Source organism: Canis aureus, chromosome 20 (assembly GCF_053574225.1).
Source record: "Canis aureus isolate CA01 chromosome 20, VMU_Caureus_v.1.0, whole genome shotgun sequence".
Lineage (NCBI taxonomy): Eukaryota > Metazoa > Chordata > Mammalia > Carnivora > Canidae > Canis > Canis aureus.
In genome coordinates, this window is record NC_135630.1 from 37,044,121 (window position 1) to 37,065,657 (window position 21,537).

At 43.2% G+C, this 21,537-nt stretch overlaps 1 protein-coding gene across 9 annotated transcripts in view; it reads right to left on the reverse strand.

Annotated features, from left to right (window-relative positions):
• The window catches only part of CFAP221 (cilia and flagella associated protein 221), a 100,149-nt gene that overhangs the window by 34,485 nt on the left and 44,127 nt on the right, over positions 1-21,537 (reverse strand). For all 9 annotated transcript variants that reach the window (XR_013359079.1, XM_077861393.1, XM_077861387.1 and 6 more), the window contains 8 exons: positions 17,728-17,887; positions 13,836-13,956; positions 13,640-13,751; positions 13,333-13,441; positions 10,642-10,729; positions 5,935-6,024; positions 4,076-4,174; positions 1,149-1,254 (listed from right to left, as the gene is read on the reverse strand). Coding sequence is in view for 8 of the 9 variants with exons in the window: in XM_077861393.1 (XP_077717519.1) it covers positions 1,149-1,254; positions 4,076-4,174; positions 5,935-6,024; positions 10,642-10,729; positions 13,333-13,441; positions 13,640-13,751; positions 13,836-13,956; positions 17,728-17,887 (885 nt within the window). In the remaining variant the exon portion in view is untranslated. The remainder of the gene's footprint in view (positions 1-1,148; positions 1,255-4,075; positions 4,175-5,934; positions 6,025-10,641; positions 10,730-13,332; positions 13,442-13,639; positions 13,752-13,835; positions 13,957-17,727; positions 17,888-21,537) is intronic.

The following is a 21,537-nucleotide window of genomic DNA, read 5'->3' on the forward strand; positions in this document are numbered from 1 at the left end:
GCAGGAAGGGCTTGGAAGGACTGGTGCCAGCCTGTGGGTCTGCATACGAGCTGCAATCGCTTCTCGGCCTTTTGGCTAAGATCAAGTGCATACGAGCTGCAGGGTAAAGAAGATGGTGATGGGAGCCCAAACAAAAGCCATTGAGAGTGTGCCTCCAACGGCTTAGTCAACCCAGGGCATCCAAGGACTGGAATTCCTTTAAGTAGTGAAGATAAAATGAGATAAGAAGCTTTACATGCAGGACACCTCCATGGCTCAACTGGTTGAGTGGCCAACTCTTGATATCAGGGCTGAGAGTTCAAGCCCTGTGTCGGGCTCCATGCTGGTCATGAAGCCTACTTTAAAAAAATAAAAATAAAGCTTTACGTGCAAGTGCTAAATTGTGACAACACTCAATGCAGCCAGTCAGTCAACAAGTATGAATGTCGACCATCCTGGTCTCTCTGGTGTTGAGAACTGAGGGCACGAAACAAGAGGTCAAACCACAGCCAAACTTCACAGATTTCACAACTTGGCTGTGTCAGCTGGCCTAGCTAACTATCGGTTGGGCAGGCATTTCAGCCAAACCTGGCATGGAGGTCTGAATCATGTCCTGGGCGGTAGGCTTGATGGCAGCCCCCCTCCCAAGAGGTACACATTCTGTCCCCTGGAAGCTGTGACTTTGTTACCTTCCACGATCAAAGGGACCTTGCAGGTGTGAGTAAGTTAAGGATCTTGAGATTGGGAGATTGTCTTGGGTCATCCGGGTGGGCCCAATGTTGTCACAGAATCCTTGTGAGGGGAAGGCAGGAGTGTCAGGGTCAGAGGAGATGTGACAAATGAAGCAAGAGGTCAGAGTGATGTGAGGAACGGGCCTCCAGAAGCTGGGAAGGCCAGGAACAGACCTCCAGAAGGAGCCAGCCCTGCTGGCAGCTTGATTTTTAGACTTCTGACCTCCAACAATATAAGATCATACATTTGTACTGTCTTAAGTCATGAAGTTTATGGTGATTCATTACAGTGGCCACTAAAAAAAAACCCAACAAGGACCTAATAGATGTGATTTACGAAAATGTTTTACGTCTATGCAGCTAACTTTATTATACAGAAAAGTTATGCTCAGAGGACTTAGGGTCAAAGCTTTGCTGCCCTTGGCAGCCGTGCTCTACCTGTTACTATAGACTGTCTTCCTTTGCTCAGCTTTCTGATTATGGTCTCTTTGTCTATATTATGAATAGCAGTCAGCATACTGAGTAATCTTCGATGAACCATGATCTGGAATTAGAAGAGATGATTTCAAATTACTAATTGGCACATGTTCAGTTTGACATTCAGTTTGATTCACGTTCCCCAGCCACGGCTGAGCCCCCTGCTCTAAGTGAGAATTCACAGGGGCAGTGGCACACTGCCCTAAACTGAGGCCATGGGGACTTCAAGGTCTTGGCAATGTTGACCGGCCTGGATACAAAAAAAGACGGAGTTGTCATCTGGCCTTGTCCCGCCCAATTTATGAGCCCCATTTTTCTATTTCCAGAGTGGAAAGACTGACTAGTTCCACATTCCTTCTTTTCAGTGTATCTGAATTATAATGCTCCCACCGTGTTATTTTCAAAGTGGAGGGACCAAATAAATGGATGATTCCATAGGACTAGGGCTGTGGATCATGGGCGATGCTAACTGTATACCACTGGGCTTTGCACTCTGAATGCATGCTGCTGGAAGGGACTGCTATCTGTGCACGAAGCTGTGGCTGAAAGGACCACACAATTAAAGGACTTCCACAATTAATACCACTTTCCATCCTCTCAGGGACTCTCATTTAACAAATAGATAGTATGAATTGCCAATGCTATGACCAGTTCTGTTCAAGGCATTACAGATACAGTGAGATCAAACAATTGCCCTGCTGTACCCAACTGGGGTGTGTGTGTGTGTATGTGTGTGTGTGTGTGTGTGTGTGTGTTGGTGAGGGGTGGTCGTGGTTTACAATAAACATTTAAATGAATCAACAAGATAACTACCATGAAGAAAAGAAAAAAGAGTAAATGCATGAGGGCATGCCAGAGGGGCTGGAAAGGGGGGGTGGTCTGGCCACTGATGCAAGGGTAATTAGTGAAGACCTCACTGAGGACATGAGGTTTGATCTAAGACTTGAATGATGAGGAGAGAATGATCTAGGGAAGAGAATTCAGAGCAGAGGGGGAGCAGCAAGGATGAAGATTCTGTTTCAGGAAGAAATGAGATATGTCTAAGGGACAGAGAGAAGTCCAGAGTGGCCTGTGCCCTTGAAAGAAGCTGTGCACTTCATTCCAATTGCAATGGGAAGGCTTTGGATGGTTTTACCTGGGAGGGGTATCATGGCCTTTCAGCCCTGGGAATACTGCTCCAGCTGCCGTGTGGGGACTGGAAGCAGAGAGAGCCATTGCACTGGCTTTGTGCCACCTCTCTCCACCACTTTCTTCCCCATGCTGAGCATCTTGTGGCCACCTCTGTTCTACACATGCAGCCCATGCAGACAGGGCCTCAGCAGGGACATGGTCCTACAGGGCAGGTCACACCGAACAGCAAGTTCTGCCTCTCTTCCCCTTAGACTGTCCTCAGTCCAGACCGAAAACACTGCTTGAAGGATAACTTGTTACATAAAATTTGGAGTCCCTTGTACATATGCACCCAGTTAATCTTCACAACAACTCTGTGGGACAGGTCTTATTGTGCTCCCCAGTTACAGAGGAGGAAACTAATAGAGGTTATATAACTTGTCCAAGACCAGAAAGTTCATAAGTGGCATCAAGAATTAGGGGCAGGCAGCCTGGCTCCAGAGTCCAGATCTCAACCACTGTCCTCCCTGGCTTGAGGTGTGGCTTTCCTCCTCATTTGGCCACATTCCAGTGGCCGGGACAAGAGATCTACAGGCAGTATAAGATACAAGAAGCACCACGGGGATCTCTGGCAGCTAACACTTACAGGGGCTATTTCTTAGAAGAAAATAAACTTCCACTGGCCCAAAGAACAAGTGTGCACTGATGAAGGGGAGATGGAGTGGCTTCTCAGTTGAAGGGTGAGGAGCAGAGACACGGGTTTGTAGCAGGGAATAGGCTTGTGTGTTTGGAAGAAGATGAGGACTGGGACAACACAAAGGGTGGAGGTGAGGAGTTGCGGGGTGTAGCACGTGTAGCTGAAGCCAGACCAGGGAGTCATTTGACACCTTTCATTTTTTATGCCCATTGCAGGAAGCCATTGGAAGCTCTAACAGGCTGGGGGGAAAAAAACCAATGTGAAAGTGAAAAAGGCATGGTAGTGAAATCACATGACTTGAAGCCTTAAGACTGGATGAGACACGATCCCACAGGAATTCTCAAGTACTCTAGAACTAACTGATCAAAATCCAATTATGCTAGAGTTTCCATATGACCCAGCAATTCTACTCCTATGTATGTCCCCAAGAGAATTGAAAACACATGTCCAGAAACATGTACATGAATGTTCATAGCATTATTATTCATAATGGCCAACAAGTGAGAACACCACAAATGTTTCAGCTGATAACAGATACGATATGGTGTAATCACACCTGATGGGATCCAACCATAAAAAGAAATGAAGTTACAACATGGATGAACCTTGAAAACAAGCCAAGTGGAAAGAGCCAGTTACAAAAGGCAATGAGCTGTATGATTCCATGCATATGAAATGTCCAGAAGAGGCGACTCCATAGAGATAAAAAGCAGATGAGTGGTTGCCAGGGACTGGAGGATGGAGAGGACCTGCTAATGGGAACTAGCTTTCTCTTTGCGGTGATAAAAAATGTTCTAAGATTAATTGCTGAATCTCTGTGTTGTATATGCCTGAAACTGATATAACAGCATAGGTCAATGACAGACACTTCAATAAAATTTTTTTGAATGTTCTAAAGTGAGATCATGGTGATGGCTGTACAACTCTGTAAATATATTAAGAACCGCCAAATTGTGTGCTTTACAACAGTGAATTTTATGGTAAGTGAATTATATCTCGATAGAGCTATTAAGATTCATTTCTTGATTCCTTGTGAAGAGGACCAAACAAATTATAATTTCTGTCTGGTGCTGGGACTCACCTTGCGTGCTGCTTGTTGAAACCGCCTCTGCGCTCTAAACCTGTTGACCCAAGTATTATTAATGAGTGGGTCAAAATTAGGATGGAATTCCTTGATTTTCTGTGAAAATGGAACACAGGCACATCTTAGATTTAAATTTTAACTCCAGATATGAGCACTTAACAAAAATGTTTTAGAGTCTGATCCTAAATCAAGTTATTATTTATTTGTTCTGACATGCATGGAATGAGCATTTATTCATCACTTTTGGTGTACATAGCAGTATAGGGAATCCTTCTTGTGTGGGGGTACCAAAAGTGGGATTTGAGAGCTGGGTTTTAAGAAATGGACAGTGTGGTTAGAGAAGCTCAAACAAACACATGCAGCCCTGAAGAAGAAGAAGGAAGTCATAGTGAAATCAGTCCTACGTGGTGGGTGCTGGCACTGCCTACATAAGCGAGAGGAGCAGACCCTATGGTCACCACTTCGCCCACCCCTGCCTGGGATCACCACCTTGTGCCTGCGTATTGTGGCACTGGGTGCATACACTGTGGAGCCACCGGTGCCTGTGGGTACACTAGGACCAGCCAGAGCCTCAGGCACTGTAGGTGCTTCAGAGAGAAGCCATATGAAGAAAAAGCCATCAAAAGTGAATTAGGGGCACCTTGGTGACTCAGCTGGTCAAGTGTCTGCCTTTGGCTTAGGTCATGATTCCAGGGTCCTGGAATCGAGCCCAGAGTCGGACTCCCTGCTCAGCTGGGAATCTGCTTCTCTCTCCCTTTGCCCCTCCTCCTGCTTGTGCCCTGTCTCTTGCTTTCTCTCAAAATAAATAAATAAAATCTTAAAAAAAAAAAAAAAAGCAAATTAGTCTTTTGAGATGCTTGGGTGGCTCCATTGCTGAGCATCCAACTCTTGATTTCAGTTTAGGTCATAATCATTGGGGTTGTGGGATTGAGCCCTGCATGCATCAGGCTCCACACTCAGTGGGGAGTCTGCTGGAGATTCTCTCTCTATCCCTCTTCCTCTGCTCATGTGCACACACTCTCTCTCTAATAAATAAATAAATAACCTTAAAAAAAAAGGAATTAATCTCACATTGGCACATGCAGTGGGCTACAGGGGAGAGGGAGAAGGGGCAGATACATGAATAAACAATCTGTCCGATTAGTTGAGGGCAAGACATGAAGGCTGAACTCAGGTGTGGCTTTGTGCAATAGCTACAGGCAAGACTTTGTGGCCAGATTAAACGTGGGAGAGAAGAAAAGAGGTAAAAAAAATTCAGATGTGACTATCCCAGAGATGAAAATTGAGAATGATGGGGTCAGGGGGACATCAGGAAGAATTTTGTCACTGTTACAATTAATGATTGGGGTTTTAACCAGATATTATCACATGATAGAGAACTCTGATGAAGGGGCCACTGTTCCCATTTTATGTTTGGGACACTGGGTTTTTCCCAGGTCCCAAATCTGTAGGAGAGCTAGGTCTCTGCTTCTGGCTTCCTGTTGTATATCCTGCCCTCCAAGCCAGGGGACGAGGAACAGAGGCCCAAGGACCCACCAGGAGGACCTGCAGACAGAGGCTTGGAGAGCAAAGGAAAACAAGGAGACCAAGAAGGAGAAAGTATACAGGTGGAAAGGAGAAGCCAAAGAATTTAATGCTATTGATTTCAGGGGAAACATTAATAATGACTTTTGATGCCTCACTTGCAAATATATAGTAAAAAACATTCTGAAAATACAAATGAAAATGTAAATGCAAATTAAAACTTAGTAAACATCTCTTGGTAAAAGCATGTCTATAAAATTGTTTAGTGTTTTAAAAATAAGCACATAAAGGGTTGCCAATAATTAGCTCCCAAATAAAGGAAAGTTACTTACTTCTTCTAGGTTGTGAACAACACGTTTGTGGTGGACTTCCGTCGTGAGGCGCTGAAATTCCTCATCCAAAACAGGATCTCCCCTATCTAGCTGGGGTTTTTAATCATTGAAAATATTAAAATTGCATACAAATACACACAACTGTTTATCTCTTTAAAACTGATAGAAACCCATTAAAGGATTGGTCACATCCACCCATGAGGTCTGGTTGGGAGTGGGTGACAAGGTTAAAGTGACCTCTGTAATTAAATTCACTGTTTATATATAGGGGATTGTTGCAGACACATGGATTCAGCACTTTATTTTCATAACCAGGGGACAGTGGCTCTAGAAATCATTTCCAAGCCATTAAAAATTCACAGAAAAGATTTTAAGAAACTGAGTAACCATGGGAGTGGATTGATTTCATTTAAAAGAAACTTCTCAGTAAAGTTTCAAGCTCTTCAGAGCTGATTATCCCAGGATGGGGTTTAACAAAGGCGCGTAATTCCTGCCCTCTCCTGGGTGATGTAGCTGGATCAGGGTCTGCCCCTTCTCTGGAGTAAGTGTCCTCTCATAGGCTGCTCCCCTTCCCCACCTCTGGCTTCCCCGTGCCTCCTCTCCTACCCCCCAGCTCTCTCCTATTCCCCCAGAGCCACGAGCCATGGGACACTCCCCTCCAGGCTGGCTGGCTGGGCTTGGATTGGTGTCTACGTACACCTGCCTCCATGGAAAAGGGGACCCTATATGCTGCAATAGCTTGGTTTGTTTTTAACCTGTGGTTTTTATTACTTGTTTGTTAAATTACTTCTAAATATAGCTTGGCTTGTATGTATGCTGTTCATGGTCCATTTTTAAAACACTTAACTGGAAGAAATCTATTCTGGTCAGTACATTAACAAGAGAAGAGAGTTCTATTATGGTCACCAGGTGGTGAGCTGTCTAGGTCTGATTAGCACACTTCAGGGAGTTGAGTCTGAGACCGTGGACTTTTGCCTCAAAGTGTAGATTTTGTGGGGAGAGACTCAGACATCCACCACCACTGAAAATTAAACAACTTAGAAAAGGGATTGGGGGACGTCCGGGTGGCTGAGCCATTGAGCATCTGCCTTTGGCCCAGGGCGTGATCCTGGAGTCAAGGGATCGAGTCCCACATTGGGCTCCCTGCAGGGAGCCTGCTTCTCTCTCTGCCTATGTCTCTGCCTCTCTCTCTCTCTCTCTGTGTCTCTCATGAATAAATAAATAAAATCTTAAAAAATCATTACAACAAAATACTTAAATCCTCTGTCTCTAACAAAACAGTTAAAAAAAAAGGGATTGGCAAGGTAGTTAACTAGAAGAGAGAGGAGGGTGGGGGAGGTCTTATATCTTTATCAAGGCTCTATTTATTTATGATGAATGTTCTAGAATTTACCATCACTGGTCATCTCCTGAGTGAAAGCCCATCATCCCACTGTAACGCCCACACCTGCCACTTCTTCCACATGCCCTGGGCCTCCAGGTGTTCCTTGCCACTGGGTCACCTGCCAGGATTCAGATGCCTGATGAAATCTCCCAGGCACACAGAATACAGTCTCTGTAACACTTGCTATCCATCTGCACTGGGGCTCGTCCTTTCCTGCTTCCCGTGGGCACCTCTGCAAATGCTCACTCCTCTCTGCAGGCCTCTCTCCAGCCCCTGCTCCTGGCTATCTCTGCAGCTGGGTTGGCTTCCTGGGCCACCCAGAAGGACAAGGCCACATGCAGCCTTCAACAGCTCCCTCTCTGCATGCAAATCTGACTATACCATGGTCCCTTCTCCTGGTCAGTGTCAACCTTTCTCTCCAACCACGGCCTACTCCCAAACTTCTTTAGCCTTTTCCTCTGTGATTGCTCTTTGCCCTCAGCATACAAATATTCTCAAGTTTTCCAACTTAGAAACCCCCTCCTTGACACCTCAGCTCCCTCTAATGGTCCATGTCCTGACTCTTCACCCCCAGTCATCTCAACTTCTCAAGAAACCATCTATTCACTTCCATGCATTCCGAGCCATGGCAGTTTGGCTTTTTACCTTCCCCTGTTTCCCAGGATTGGTATTGCCAAGGCAAACAAGGGCTTTCAAGAGGCCAAACACATCATGTGCTTCTCAGGCCTTGCCATCCTGGATCTTTCCCCATCTGCTTTTTCAGTGTCATCCAGTTCTCCTGACACCCCCTCCTCTGACCATTTCTCTCCTGTCTCCTTCATTGTCTGCTGCTCTCCCCTCAAATCATGAAGTTCTCTGGCTTTCCCACCTTCAGCAACCCCTCCTTGTGGCATTCACTTTCCCCAGGTCATGGCACTGTTTTGTGGTCTACTGTCTATGTCTCTGCTGAGGTAGACTTGATCCTGTGGCTGCCACCTGGATGCCCTCCAGTCCCCCCAGATGTAATATGTCCCACATTGAACTTTTCGTCTTCCCCTGTCTTGTTTTTAAGATTGTATTTATTTATTTGAGAGAGAGAGAGAGAGAGCAGAGCAAGAGAGAGAGCACAAGTGGGAGAAGGAGCAGAGGGAGAAGCAGACGCCCTGCTGAGCAGGGAACCCGATGTGGGGCTCTATCCAAGGACTCTGGGATCATGACCTGAGCAGAAGGTAGAGGCTTAACAAACTGAGCCACCCAGGTGCCCCCCCCCTTCTTTGATATTAGGAATCTCATTTAAAATCACCAGCATGGACCCAAGCTGGACACCTAGGAATCATCCTATCCTCTCCCTTTCTTTACTCCTCAGTCACTGCACTTGGCACATTTTAAATTGTCTCTTAATGTTTCTGTGCCCCTTCTGGACTGTGGCTTCTTGAGGGCAGGGATGGTGGCTTATTCACTAGCACAGAGTCTTACAGACAAAGACCCCTCATTAAATACACTTGCGAAATAAACACACAGTTGGGTTTGCCTGTCGACCAAATGCTGGCAATTCCAGCCTTCACTGTCACATTGACCTGGTCGTCCCACGTTTGTGTCACCTTCATCTTTAAAACAGCTAGAAAATATCATCCCATTGTGGGGTAGACAGAAGACTTAATATTTTGTTTTAAAAAGTCAAATGCCAGGAAATGGCACTACAATCAAACTAAATTTAAATGCCAATCTAACAGGTGCCTTCCCTAAATGCTAAGATATACTAATGTAATCATCCTATATTCTTTCTTTTGTCTCTTACAAAAAATAAAGAAATGCAAGATAAATTTATTCAAATATCTGATTTGGACTCAGAAAGAAAATCTTGAGGGGGCATCTGGATGGCTCAGTCCGTTAAGCGTGTGCCTTCAGCCATTAGCTCAGGTCAGGATATCAGGGTCCTGGGATTGAGCCCTGCACTGGGCTCCCTGCTCAGCAGGGAGTTTCCTTCTCCCTCTGCTTCTGCCCCCGGCTCTTGTACTCTTTTCTTCTCAAATAAACAAATATTTTTTTTTAAAAGAAAAAATTTGGGAAGAAAAGGGTATTCTATATGAGAAATATATTCATATCCAACAAGATCCCTATTTTCCCCCAATCTCTCCTACCCAATGCCGCCTCTGTTTGTAGCTTACACACAGCTTACACTCTCAAGCTTAAATATGTGTATTATGGTTGAATTATGTCCCTCTGAAATTCATATGTTGAAATCTTAACTCCTAGTCACATCTTTGAAAATAGTTTTCGAAAATGTAATCAAGTTAAAAGGAGGTCATAGGGTGGACCCTCTTCCAATGTGACTGGTGTCCTATAATTTATAAGTGGAAATTTGGAAAAGACAATGTGAAGGCACAGGGAAAAGATGGTCTACAAGTCAGATTTGGTCTACAAGAAGACAGATCAGTCCCTTATACCTCTTGGAAGGAACCAACTCTATCAGCACCTTGATCTTAAGCTTTTAGAGTGGTAAGAAAATATATTTCTGTTGTTTACACCACCCAGTCTATGGTACACTTTGTTATGGCTGCCCGAGCGGACTAATATGATATGGGATGATTCTGCAAGTCCTACCCTGCAAGTTCTACAAAGGCTAAACCCCTGAGACAGGAAGCCCAAGCCAAGCCCTATCTCCTCTGGCCCATGTGTGTCCTGTGCTCCAGTGACTATGGGCCTGTCCCCAGTGTCCCCTGCCACCTGCCCTCAGGGAACAAGGTCTCTCACACCGTGGTGAGGTTGGGAGTGTGGCACCACTCTACCTACCATTACCATCTCCACCCTCCCCTCTCTGAGCCCACAGTTACTGCCTTGGGAACCCTGCCATGGTCCCTTCCCCTCAATCAGTTTCCAACCCCTTGCTCAGCCCTCTTGTGTGTCTCTGACTTAGAACTTTTGTCTGGCTCTGGCATCACTCCTGGTCACTGTCTTTGGGTCTCTCTTACTTTCATGCCCTGCAGATCATGGGATAGGTGTACATCATGGCCAAAATTCCAGCCTGAATTTGAGGCATTCCCCTCCCTCTGAATTGAATGCCTTTGTCCTTTTACTACCTTTCAAAATCATACCATGTCTTCCAGGAAGTTTTCCACTCAGATGAGCTCTCTCTCTTCTCTGGCTTTTGACACCCCACAATACTTAGTACAGGTCTCTTGTGACATCTACAGCCAGCCTTGATTTACAGTTAACAATTGTCATCAGCCTCCTTCCCTCCCAACCGAACTATGTTTTCTTTCTTCTGATGTGGCATGTTGCATATAGCAGGAATTCAAACTATTTAGTGCAATCAATATCATTGAATTGGCAGTGATTCTGACCTTATATTTGGCGTTTTCTCTTTGCCGTTGTTCAGTGAGGTCTTTTCTAAATTTAAAAGACATATGATCTTTACCAAGGTGCACCTGCCTGGAGAGAAAAAAAAAAAAAACTTCCAGCTTCCAGAACCCGTAAGAATACCATGGTCAATTTGGAGATGGAGTATCTTGTTGATTCTCCACAAAGGGTGCTGAGGAAGGGTGCTGAGATTCTGGAGGAGGGCCATGGGGCAGAGAAGATGTAGAGACTACAGCAGCATAACTGACATGAAGACTGTTCTACAAAAGGAAGCTTCTCTTCTAGCCATGCATACTAAATATGTATAAGTTAAAAAAATCTGGATTATCAACATCACTAGTCATTAGGGAAATGCAACTCAAAACCACAATGACTGATGTGCTACATTACACCCACTAGGATGGTGATGATGATGATAAGAGTGAAGGAAAAAAACAGGCCTTGCCAAGGATGTGGGCAAATTGGAACCCTTGTACATTGCTGATGGGAACATAAAAGGGTGCAGCCGCAGTGGAAAACAGTCTGGTAGTTTCTTAAAAAGTTAAACATATAGTTACCATATGACCAAGAAATTCCTCTCCTAGGTATATACGCCAGAGAACTGAAAAGATATGTTCACACAGGAACTTGTATGTAAATGTTCACAGCAGCATTATTCATACTAGTCACAAAGTGAAAACCACCCAAATGTCCATCAACTGATAAATGGGTAAACAAAATGTAATATGGCCGTGCAATGGAATAGTATGCGGTCATAAAAAGGAATGAAGTCTTGATAGATGCTATGATGTAGATAAACCTTCATATCACATTAAAGAAGCCAGTTACAAAAAGGCCTCCTAGGTATATATGATTCCATTTATTTGAAATGTCTGGCATAGGCAAATCTATGGAGATATAAATCAGATTGGCAGTCATCAAGGGCTGAGAGGGGAGAGAGGAACTGGGAGTGACTTTAATGGATGTGGGGTTTCCTTCTGGAGTAATGCAAATGTTTGAGAGTCGAGTGGTGGCAATGGTTGCACAATCCTGTGAATAACTTCTGCATTGTACACTCTAAAACGGTTAACATGGTGAATTTTGTGCTTGGTGAATTTGGCCACAGTTTAGACAACTCTAATATATAATATATCAATCATGAAGCCTGGCACATGTTCAAAATAAATAGTAGCTATGGTTTTAAAAGGGGAGAAGTTGTCTGGAGAACTGTTTGACCGAAGCAAACTAGAGAGACTTGGAAGCTAAATACAAATTGTCTGACCTTTGTTTGGATGCTGGATTCTTCTCCAAAAACAAACCAGCCAAAAGTACAGATAGAAAGGGCATTATTGAGACAATCAGGTAAATCTGCATATAGGCTGGTGATTATAATGTCATGGCATCAACACTCGATTTCTTAGCAGTGATTATGGTAATATTGGAGCATGTCCTAGTCTTAGGAGTACGTGCTAATGTGTCTAAGAGCGAAGCTTCATGATGTCAGCAACTTACTTTCAAATGCTTCAAAAGCAGGTGTGTGTGAAGTGTGCATTTGTGTGTGTGTGTGTGTGTGTGTAGACAGGGGAAGTATATTTGGCATAATGTCAACAACTGGTGAACCTCTGTAAGTGTATATGGGTGTTACTGGCAGGTTTAAAAAGTTTTCAACAAAAAAAAGTCGGGGGAGAAAATATTCAGTGAATAACCCAGCAATCAAAACTGAATTTAGGCTGTGATTTCAGGTGTGTTACAAAGAAGCACAGGAGGAAGGAAATACACCAGTGTTAAAGTGGTCATTGCGTTACAGCAGATTTTTTTTCCCTTATCTCCACTTAAAAATATTTTTTTCAGGTTTCCTACAATGACATTGTGGCCATTTTTTTTTTTTTTTAATAATAGGGAAAGAGTATTTTAAGAAATGATCTGCAGTTACTTGGGATACTTCCCATTTACCCAGGGCCAGACCATGAATAGAGGCTGTTGCGGAAGGAGAAGGTACTTCTATGAGGAACAAAGGCCACTGTCCTGTGCTAGCAGGGTGGCTGGGGGACACCTGTGAAGGCCTGGGAGGTCAGTGCATATTCTTTCTGTGCAGAAATGTAGAGGTGGGGCATGGGCAAGGGGCCTCTCAAAGACTCCTTCTAAGAGTCTCTTTTTCAGCTCACGAGTTTCTAAAGTTTACTTCAGTGAAATCTCTGTGTGTGGATGCATCTGGTATGATCCAGTAGGACACTGTGGATAGGGCTGCCTTTTGACTGCAGGAACACAAGACAGAGAGGTCTCACGGCTGAGTTTTGGAACATCCCCCGGGAGCCTCGCCCACCCCAGCCTGCACCGCTGGGCTCCCCAGAGACAGTGGGGGCACACAGCCCAGGGCACAGGGGGCTGGGGCAGGATTTGGGGCACCTGGGGAGAGACGGGGTGCTGGTGGCAGTGGCCAGCAGGGAGCAGTGTCCTGGTGTCTCCCACAGTTCACTCTGGTTATGCGACTGTCTGGTGTCACTTAGGCAAGAACATAGCTTGGTCACAGTGATTTATGCCCAATGGAAACTTCTAAGGTCCATTGGAGGAGAGGGAATAATCAAACTTTTCAAAGGGCATAAAAAGCTATTATGTTTCATCATGTCTCATGTATAACAAGCCATTACTAAAAACACTGTACTGTCCCTTGGTATAAATAATTGCTCAATATTTACCACTTAAGGTGATTTTCAATCTCTTCATAAGTGTCGTGTCTGACTTTCTGTTCAAAGAGTGCTTCCTTCATCTGTCTTGTTTTTGAAATCTCGTGGCCTTGGTCCAAGACTGAGGGCAGGAGCAAACAATGATTATACTAGTAATCAAATCAGAATCATTTGCTGAGAGAAAAACACATTTCTAATGGCAAAACATAACAGCAGTCTAACTCAGTTTTGCTGTTGTTGTTCATAAATAGTAAATGTGACAAGCAATAATTCTTTCCTGTTCTGCCAGCGGCTGATTTATAATGGATCAACTAGTTACCTTCTCTTAATTCTTTAATCTTCAATTTTCCTGGTTCTTGGTTTAAAACAGTTGCGACAGCAAATGGATTCGATAAATCTACTGGAAATCTCAGGTTCTGATAGTCAATTTCCTGAGACCAAAATCAGGAGGGAAAATTCATTATTTTGCTTCTCTATTCTTCCTTCCATCATGCTGAGAATAATGCCCAGGTTACCTTAATCTTTGGAGGCTTTAGTTTTTGTGGCATTCGCTGAAAATGTATCTGTGTCATCGCCTTTTCTGGAGGAACGTCCACTCTTTTAGAAAGAGCATTTAATCTTTCAAATTCTTCTAATCTATAGTTTAAAATAGGTATTAAATTACTATATGTTCCAATAACTCAAGGTTCCTATTTTTTAAGGCTTTTTATTTTTAAGCAATCTCTGCACCTAACATGGGGCTCGAATTTACAATCCTGAGATCAAGATTCGCATGCTCTACTGAATGAGCCAGGCAGGTGTCCCACAAGGTTCCTATTTTTATGTTCCTTCTGATAATATCATAACTTTCGGTCTGTTAATGACTATATCTAAATGAAAAATAAATCTGTGTGCTAAAACAGTGGTCTACTAAAATCAATGTAATGTCTATACCAGAGTGTAATCCTCTATGTCAAAATAGTGTACCAGCGGCTGCTATTCCTCACCTTCTCAAAGAACATAACAAGTGGACAATGTGACATGCTGAAAAATGCTCTCCTGGTCTAGTGTTATTCATTTCTAGGCTGTTGGTTTTCAATAGCTAAATCTACTACATTGAAAAAATCTTATAATGATTTATGCTCCTAGTAAAAGCATGATTATGCCCACTGTTTATAGTAAGATCTTTTTAAAAAGTGGTGCAGATTAATGAAAACTGACTTTGGACATATGGAGGTATAGACAGTGCTACTACCATGCCTAGAGAAATTCCTGGAGTTATTTATTATGAGCTGTAGTAGAACTACATCATGTTCAATGCCATGAAGCACTTTTTTTTTTTTTTAGTTTTTATTTATTTATGATAGTCACAGAGAGAGAGAGAGAGGCAGAGACACAGGCAGAGGGAAAAGCAGGCTCCATGCACTGGGAGCCCGAAGTGGGATTCGATCCCGGGTCTCCAGGATCGCGCCCTGGGCCAAAGGCAGGCGCCAAACCGCTGCGCCACCCAGGGATCCCCATGAAGCACTTTCTTAAAGGAGAATGTGCGAACACTTGTTTTGCAGGATTACATATGTCCATTATATTACAGAAATAAGAATACACCAACATTCATTCATTCTGATGAATGAACATTCGCTGAGCACCTACTGAACAGGCTCCACTGCACAACATAGGAGACATGCCAGCAATCTCAAACTTAAGGTCGCCTATGTAAGAGTACCCTGAATGCTCAATGCCCGAGAGAACGTGTCCTTTGATGAGACACATACTGACCAATAGGCTATGATGTGCAGGGCAGAGACACTGGGTTATGGAAGTGGCTGTGGCCCAGCATCCACACCTCATCAGAGCTTACTTACATCACCTCTGCTATAAATATTGGGAAATTACAAAAATTTTTTGAAGGTGTTAAAAAATTAAGTTCCTTAGGCACCTGCATGGCTTAGTCGGTTAAGGGTCTGCCCTCAGCTCAGGTCATGATCTCGGGGTCCTGGGATCAAGCCCCACATAGGGCTCCCTGCTCAGCGGGGAGTCTGCTTGTCCCTCTTCCTCTGCCCCTTCCCTCGCTCACACTATCTCTCTCAAATAAATAAATAAAAATATTTTTAAAAATTAGATTAAGGAATCTAATTGCTGATAATGGAAATGAAGGGGTCTAAGAAAGTGATAAATTGTAATAAGGAGTTACTCATGGAACTTGAGTAGGTCCCTCACACACCATATTCTGAAACAACAACAAAAAGCAACCTGTGAAACTTTCAGAGAACACCGTGGCTAGGATAATTTTTTTCCTTCGTGGTGCAATTCATATGTTACAGTACTATGCACAGTCTGGGGAGACATGCAGGTCTTGAGATGTAGTCCTTGCAAACATTAAGACTGCACTAAATGAGATGAACTGAACTCCAGCTGGGTGACCAAAACATAATAGTTTAGAGATAGTGTATGTCTGCATTTGCAGGGGGCTTCTTCCAGCTTCTACCAGCAACGCTCTCGTATATTTAAGAACATGTCTGTGGGAAGCAAAAATCCCACTCAAGTGATGTCCTTAAGAAAGCCATTTGTATATTGCAGCATATGATGTGACATGGTAAATAGCATTTTCTTGGCCAGTTATCTAATACCAGAAAAATTACTACTGTCTTTTATTTATATCCAATGCTGCTTGTTTATTGCCAGAATTAGTTTATATCTACCAAGGTTACTTGCAGGATTTGGGTTCAGCAGGTCACACTAACATCCTATAGTTGATTTAGGCTGCTTTGAATTTTTAGAAACAAAATCATAATATAAATATATAATAACATTGGGTGTTATACTATATGCTGGCAAATTGAATTTAAATTAAAAAACATATAATAAATCATGAGGTTAGTTCATATTTTGATATAAGAATGTTACTCTACTTTTTAAAAAGATTTTATTTATTCATGAGACACACAGAAAGGCAGAGACATAGGCAGAGGGAGAAGCAGGCTTCCTGTGGGGAGCCTGACGCGGGACTCGATCCCAGGCCCCCAGGACAAGACCTGAGCCAAATGCAGATGCTTAACTACTGAGCCACCCAGGTGCCCCTGTAACTCTACTTTTAATACACATAATGATGTTAAAATGTGATGTGTATCTATATGTGAGGGGAGAGAAGCAATATCCAGCTATTTATCATTTTCAAAAATCTGTAAGGATTTCCCAAGGTTAGAATTTATACTGTGACAAGTTTTCCTTTAGCTTTTATAAAAATCATGCATACTAGGAGAAGCTTATCATTTTGACCAAGTACATTGGGATATAAAAATACAAGCTCACATTCAAAAGGAAGTAGAAGTTCAGAAAAAATTTGTTATGAAATAAAACTTAATCCCATTTCACACCTTTACTCTGACCTGAATGCTTATGATTCTTAAAAAAACAACACCCCCTCTCTGCCAAAATCCAACAAAACCTCCCATGTGGCACGTTTTCATTTTTGCCTTACACTGAAATCACTTGTTAAACATGACTTATTTTGGCTTCTCTGCTGTAAGCATCTTCAGAATGTGGACTGCGTCCCATGAGGCTTTGCAATGGACACCGCACACAACAGGTACTCAATTAATTATAATGTTGGGACGCCTGGGTAGCTCAGTGGTTGAGTGTCTGCCTTGGCTCAGGGCGTGATCCCTGGGTCCAGGATAAAGTCCCGCATTGGGCTTCCTGTGAGGAGCCTGTTTCTCCCTCTGCTTGTGTCTCTGCCTCTCTCTGTGTCTCTCATGAATAAATGAATAAAATCTTTAAAAAAATTAATTATAGTGTTATACTGGCATTTCAAAAATGGTTATGTTCTTCCTGTCTTATGATTTAAATTTGAAAGAGTGGGGTGCCTGGGTGGTTCAGTCAGTTAAATGTCTGGCACTTGATTTCGGCTCAGGTCGTAATTCAAGGGTCGTGGTATCAAGCCCCTTGTCGGGCTTTGTGCTCAGTGTGGAGTCTGCTTAAGATTCCCTCTCCCTCTGCCTCAGGCTCTCCCACTTGTACATACATGCACTCTCTTTCTCAAATGAATAAATAAATCTTTAAAAAATAAAATCGAAGGAGTGCAATACATATGGTCATATATATACATATATGTAACATACATATATATAATACATACATATGGTCAAAAGTTGACCAGCACAGTAGCAGTAATCAAGGAAAGCAAGTATCCCTCCATCCACCTCTTCCTGATCATCTTTTCCCCTCTTGGCAGAAATGACTGCGACAAGCCTAGAGCTATTCTATGCATTACTGTTATATTTTAAAGAGTATTTTCTGAAAGCTCAACATTTTAAGTACAGTTTTGATGGCATTCTGTTATAAGAAAGACAGAATGCAAGAAATAGAGATTTGGATTCTTTTTATAACAAAGTTTTAGGAAGAAACAAAGACATTCCAAAGCTGCCATACGGTAAAGCCACGTTGGGATGGCACGTTCCGGTGAAGACACATTCATATGGCTGAGAGTTGAACTGTGAGATCCACAGCTGCATTTTTATCTGTGCAATCCCATACTGAAATGGTGTGAATTTGACAGTCACGTTCATCTTCCCATTAGCTGGGATTATTCCTGAGGGGAAAGAAATGAGACAACAGGATTCTTTCTCTTGTGAAGCCCTGTCAAAGAGGCTCACACATGCACATACAGACACGTTCTTCCCGTGGCAAGCACAAGTATTTCTATTTTCTTTATATATAGTCTTTTCATTAAATCCATGTGAATCAACCTCTGCATGTTTGCATTGATCTTATTTGCCAATTGCTGTGTTAATTATTTATAATAATTATTTGACTGTCAGTTATATAAATACACATCCATTAGTGTGAGTCAGATACGTGCTCCTAGAACTATAATGTTTAAGCCAATTACCAGATGTTGGTGTTTGGTGTTTTTTTTTTTTTTTTAAGATTTTATTTATTTATTTGTGGGGGGGGGGAGAAAACAAACAGTGGGGTGGGGCAGAGGGAGACAGAGAGAGAGCAGCAGATTCCCCACTGAGCAGGAAGCCTGATATGGGGCTCGATCCCAGGACCCTGGGATCATGACCTGAGCCCCAAAGGCAGAATGCTTAACCGACCGAGCTACCCAGGTGCCCCCAGATGTCAGTGTTAATGCTGTAACAAGGAAAGCTAGGAACATACATACAAGTTTCTGTCCAAATAATCCAGTTCCCAACATTTTGGTGTCATTTGAATCTCTCCTTCCAAATCTTTGGGATGAACCACCGCTCCCTCTGAAGTCCAATATCCCACCATGCCTTATTCCTCTTTTGCATCTCTAGTATCAACAGGGCTTGGAACATAGTAAGTGCTCAACAAGCATGAGAAGAAAGATAAAAGGGAGAAAGGGAAGGAGCGAGAGAGAGGGAAGAAAAGAGTAGTAGACACAAGACAGGCTAATGTTCTCTCTGATTGCCACTGAAGGCTCTTTGGTTTGCCTTCTAGATAATTCCTTATGCCCCTCCTGTATCTTGCCTTTACACGGTCCCTGTAGGGGCTCTACACAATTCCCTCATATTTACTTGGCATACCCTCCTTCCTATGTAGGCACTTCTCCAAATCTTGTACCACTGTCTCCTTTGTTCTCTATGCTCAACCACTTGAGCCTTTCATTTGGCTATCTAAGTATTCACTAAGCACTTACTGTGTGCCAGGCAATGTGTTAGGCACCTGAGAAACAGGAATAAACAGAACAAAGTCCCAGATCTCACAGGGTTTACATTCTAGCTGGAGACAGCAAACAAGCAAACACAAAATGAATATAAAATATAAAGTCATGTCATGAATACCAACAAGAAAAATAAAGCAGGGTATGAGGGAGGCAGGCAAAACATGTCATGCTATTTAAGAGGGGATGAACAAAAGGCTTCTCTGGTGAGAAGATGTTGCAGCCAAGACCTGAAGGAGGAAAAGGACCCAGGCACTCACCATCCCACAGTGAGCTCCTGCTGCCTCAGGGCCTTGGTGTTTGCTATTTCCTCAGCCTGGAAAGCCCTTTGTCCAGATCTTCTTTTAGTTTTTTTAATCCTACTCTCTTAAATCACTGTTTTGCCATCTTCCCTCCCCTAGGCTCAAATACAGTTTTACAAAAGCAAGGTACCTGCCTGTTACTATGTTCCCAGCCCAATAAACACTTGTTGAATGAGTGAATGAACCAAGTTTCACAGGAAACTCCTCCTGATTCTCCATCCTTAGGAGTCTTCACCCCACCACACACTTCTGTCAGCCCTGTGGTACCCAGGTGACACCTAGTCTGTTACCTTCTCAAGTTCATAACTCTCCCACTAGACTGCAAGGCCCTAAAGCTGACACTGGGCCCCAAAGCCCTGGATTCCTAGTGCAGTGCTTCAGAAATAGCTATTTGTCAACTTCCTGAAGTACCAGTCCAAATCTTTTTTTTTTTTTTATTCAATATGTTATTTATTTATCTGAGGCAGAGAGAGAGAGAATGAGAGAGCACAAACAGGGGGTGGAGAGAGGGAGAAACAGACTTCCCGCTGAGTAGGGAGTCCAATGTGAGGCTTGATCCCGAGACCCTGAGATCATGACCTGAACTGAAGGCAGATGCTTAACCAACTGAGCCACCCAGGTGCCCCCAGAAGTCCAGATCTTTAAATGACATCCATTAGTGACCCAAGAGCTCACTGCAGGGGTGAGTGAATCAGCAGAAAGGCAATGTTCCATAGGCCAACCTAGGATCAGCTGAACAGAAACTCCAAGGTGTGCTGTTCAGTACCTTGACCACCTACTAGGTCAGAAAATACACTATCTGACCTGTAGTTCACTGGGGGCTTTAGATGAAGAACATTCTATTGCTTCTGTTCTAGCTCATTAACTTACAAAAAAAAATAACAAGCTCTGGAGCAAGGATTAATGTTTGCCTTGACCCGGCTGATTTATTTTTAAGTGCTTTCAGCCCACACCTAATACATAAAGCACACTGGAGGTGTAGCCCGGGCAACCAGAGTACACTGCTTTTTTCTATTAGCAGGGATACCAGTTAGCACAGCTCTGTTAACGGAACTTGGCTGCAGCTGATTGTCAGATGTTAATAGCTCTTAGCGGTGTGCCTACCTAGCAGAGGCAGCCTACTACTTGGTGAAAACTAATGGTGGGAGAAGGGACTTGCTAGTCTCCTGTTTTGTTTTGTTTTTTAAAGCTTTTTTTTTTTTTAAAGATTTATTTATTTATGATAGAGAGAGAGAGAGAGAGAGAGGCAGAGACATGGGAGGAGGGAGAAGCAGGCTCCATGCTGGGAGCCCAACATGGGACTCGATCCCAGGACTCCAGGATTGCTCCCTGGGCCAAAGGCAGGCGCTAAACCGCTGAGCCACCCAGGGATCCCCAAGTCTCCCGTTTTTAAAGTGAAAAGGCTTCCCCTGTCCCCGAATTACAATTCTGTTTTAAAAAACCCAAACCTCGATTTAATGGCTTCAGTCCAATTTCAGATCACCACCCTTAACATCAGCAGGGATAATGTTAAATCACAGGGCAGGGAGGCTGGTAAGGCAGAGGGAGAGAGGAAAGGAAAATTAAGAAATAAACTAAAGGCTAAGAAAATCCTAGTCTATCAATAAAATGGGTATAATGAAGAAAATGTAGCAACCTGAAAAATGCCGTAATGATTAACGAAGTGACCAGAAATTATCACTGGATCTTTGCCTTGATGATAATTATGTAAAGTATGCATAAATACAGCCAATCACTAAAAGGAGATAGGAAAATAAAAGTATGTTATTTGCTAGGGCGGTTAGGCCCAGGATGGGGATCATTTTTTAAACATTTTTCTTTCATGTCCATACAGCATCATTACAATATTGTTATACTTTTAAAATAACTTTTTCTTCAAAATCCTCAGAAAGCACAGATTATCCTTCCTAAATTATCACAGAGTCATGTAAGCCACATGCTTGAAGTGTTAGTAAGTATTGGTTTTAATCTTCCAGGATTTAGGGTTTTACGAGCTGTGTGATTTGGGGTAAATTTCTTAATCTCTCTAAGCTTTGGGTGGGAATTTAATAGCTGTGTAGTTTAAAAATCGTCCATGAACAAGCTGTTGATGAACTCTGTTTTGAATTCACTGGGCTACAGAAGGGGGGGCTTCAAGAGTGTTCCTCCCATCTGACTCACCCCTATGAATCACATGCCATGCACTGGGACACTTGCAGGCCACCATCACTGCCCAGGGCGTAGGGACAACACTGACTCTGACTCGTTGGG